This window comes from Mesitornis unicolor, unplaced genomic scaffold (assembly GCF_000695765.1).
Source record: "Mesitornis unicolor isolate BGI_N332 unplaced genomic scaffold, ASM69576v1 scaffold25664, whole genome shotgun sequence".
Taxonomy (NCBI): Eukaryota; Metazoa; Chordata; class Aves; order Mesitornithiformes; family Mesitornithidae; genus Mesitornis; species Mesitornis unicolor.
Window position 1 is genome coordinate 14,958 of NW_010181164.1, and position 1,271 is coordinate 16,228.

Here is a 1,271-nt window from a genome sequence, read left to right on the forward strand (position 1 = left end):
CCTGCCCCCAACGGGCAGGACCCTGCTCCCCGCCAGCCTTACCTGCGCCACGGCTGCCTGAGGAGGTGGTGGTCATGCTGCTGGGAAAGGGGGGATCCAATGGGGCGGCTGCGGTGGCAGTGAATGCCTGGCACATGCCCGTGTCCAGGGGCAGCTCAGCACCATCAGCTGCAGGGGAGATGCTGCCCAGTTCTGCCGGCGTGGGGACAACTGGCTGCTCCTCTGCCTCCATGGCTTGCACTGGCAACAGAGCAGGTAGGTGAGGGCAGGATGAGGAAAAAAAAAAACTAGCCTGGGGGTCCTCATCACCCCCATCCCTCCTTGTTGCTGTGGGAGGAAGGGGCTCTCCAGCCCTTGGGGCTGGTTCCCACCCCAGCACACACAGCCGGACCAACGCCGAGAGTAAGACAGGCACCTTCCCCATGGGCGAGAGTCCCCATTTGATCCACAAATCCCTCCCCACTGTCCCCTGCCACATTTAGGGGACCATGCAGAGTCTGTGGCACCAGTGGGCAGAGATGGGGTGAACCCTGTCATTCGCAGCCCATCACCCATCACCCAGCTGGCACTGGCCACCAGTTAGACCAGTATCAGTGTGGGCGACCCCAGCACTTACCTGGCAGCACCCAGAGCCCCCACAGCGCCCAGCTCCAGAGCAGCCACTGGCCACGGCCCTCCATGGCTCTCCCTCGGCAGCAGGGACAGGGCTGCAGCTCTCCCTGTCCCAGGGCAGCGACACAAGTGGGTGGCTCCACAGGTGAGCACTGCCCCAGACCGGAAAGGCGGAAGGGGGGGTGGGGGGGGGAACAGAGTTTGGGACGCCACATGCCCTGCCTAGGGCACTGACGTCTCTGTACTGATGTCTCCCATGGAGGTGGCCGTGTCCCAGTCCACCGGTGCTGGGGGAACACTCATTTTGGCGTAAGTTTTAAGGCCCTTCCCAGGTGGACACCCCAAGGTTGGGGTCCCCAAATCCCAAGGGAGCACCCGTTGGGCTGCAAAGTCACCTGGCCCAAACGCCCTGGCATGGCAAGCAGTGCTCCCAGCACATTTGGGAGGGGTGGCTCAGCCCTGGGCCCTGCATCCCCTCATACACCCCCATCATTTGCTGCTGGGTCCCTGCATGGCCAATCACCCCTGGCAGGGGTGGGCTCGCCGCCAAGGAGGAAGAAGGAAGGAGCAGGCTCCCACCGCCGCCTCGGGGTCCCACATCCTAACCCTGCCCTGGCCCCCCCTCCCGGCACTGCTGCCTGGGGCCCTGCATGCCGGGG

The 1,271-nt window shown here is 64.7% G+C and overlaps 1 protein-coding gene across 1 annotated transcript in view; it reads right to left on the minus strand.

Annotated features, from left to right (window-relative positions):
- LOC104539746 (mucin-4-like) overlaps window positions 1-680 on the minus strand; it is a gene marked incomplete at its 3' end in the record, with an annotated part of 13,433 nt that extends 12,753 nt beyond the window's left edge. The window contains exons 1-2 of the mRNA XM_010183347.1: window positions 617-680; window positions 43-240 (exon numbers count right to left, since the gene is read on the minus strand). Coding sequence (XP_010181649.1) covers window positions 43-240; window positions 617-680 — 262 coding nt within the window. The remainder of the gene's footprint in view (window positions 1-42; window positions 241-616) is intronic.
- Window positions 681-1,271: the final 591 nt, after the last annotated feature.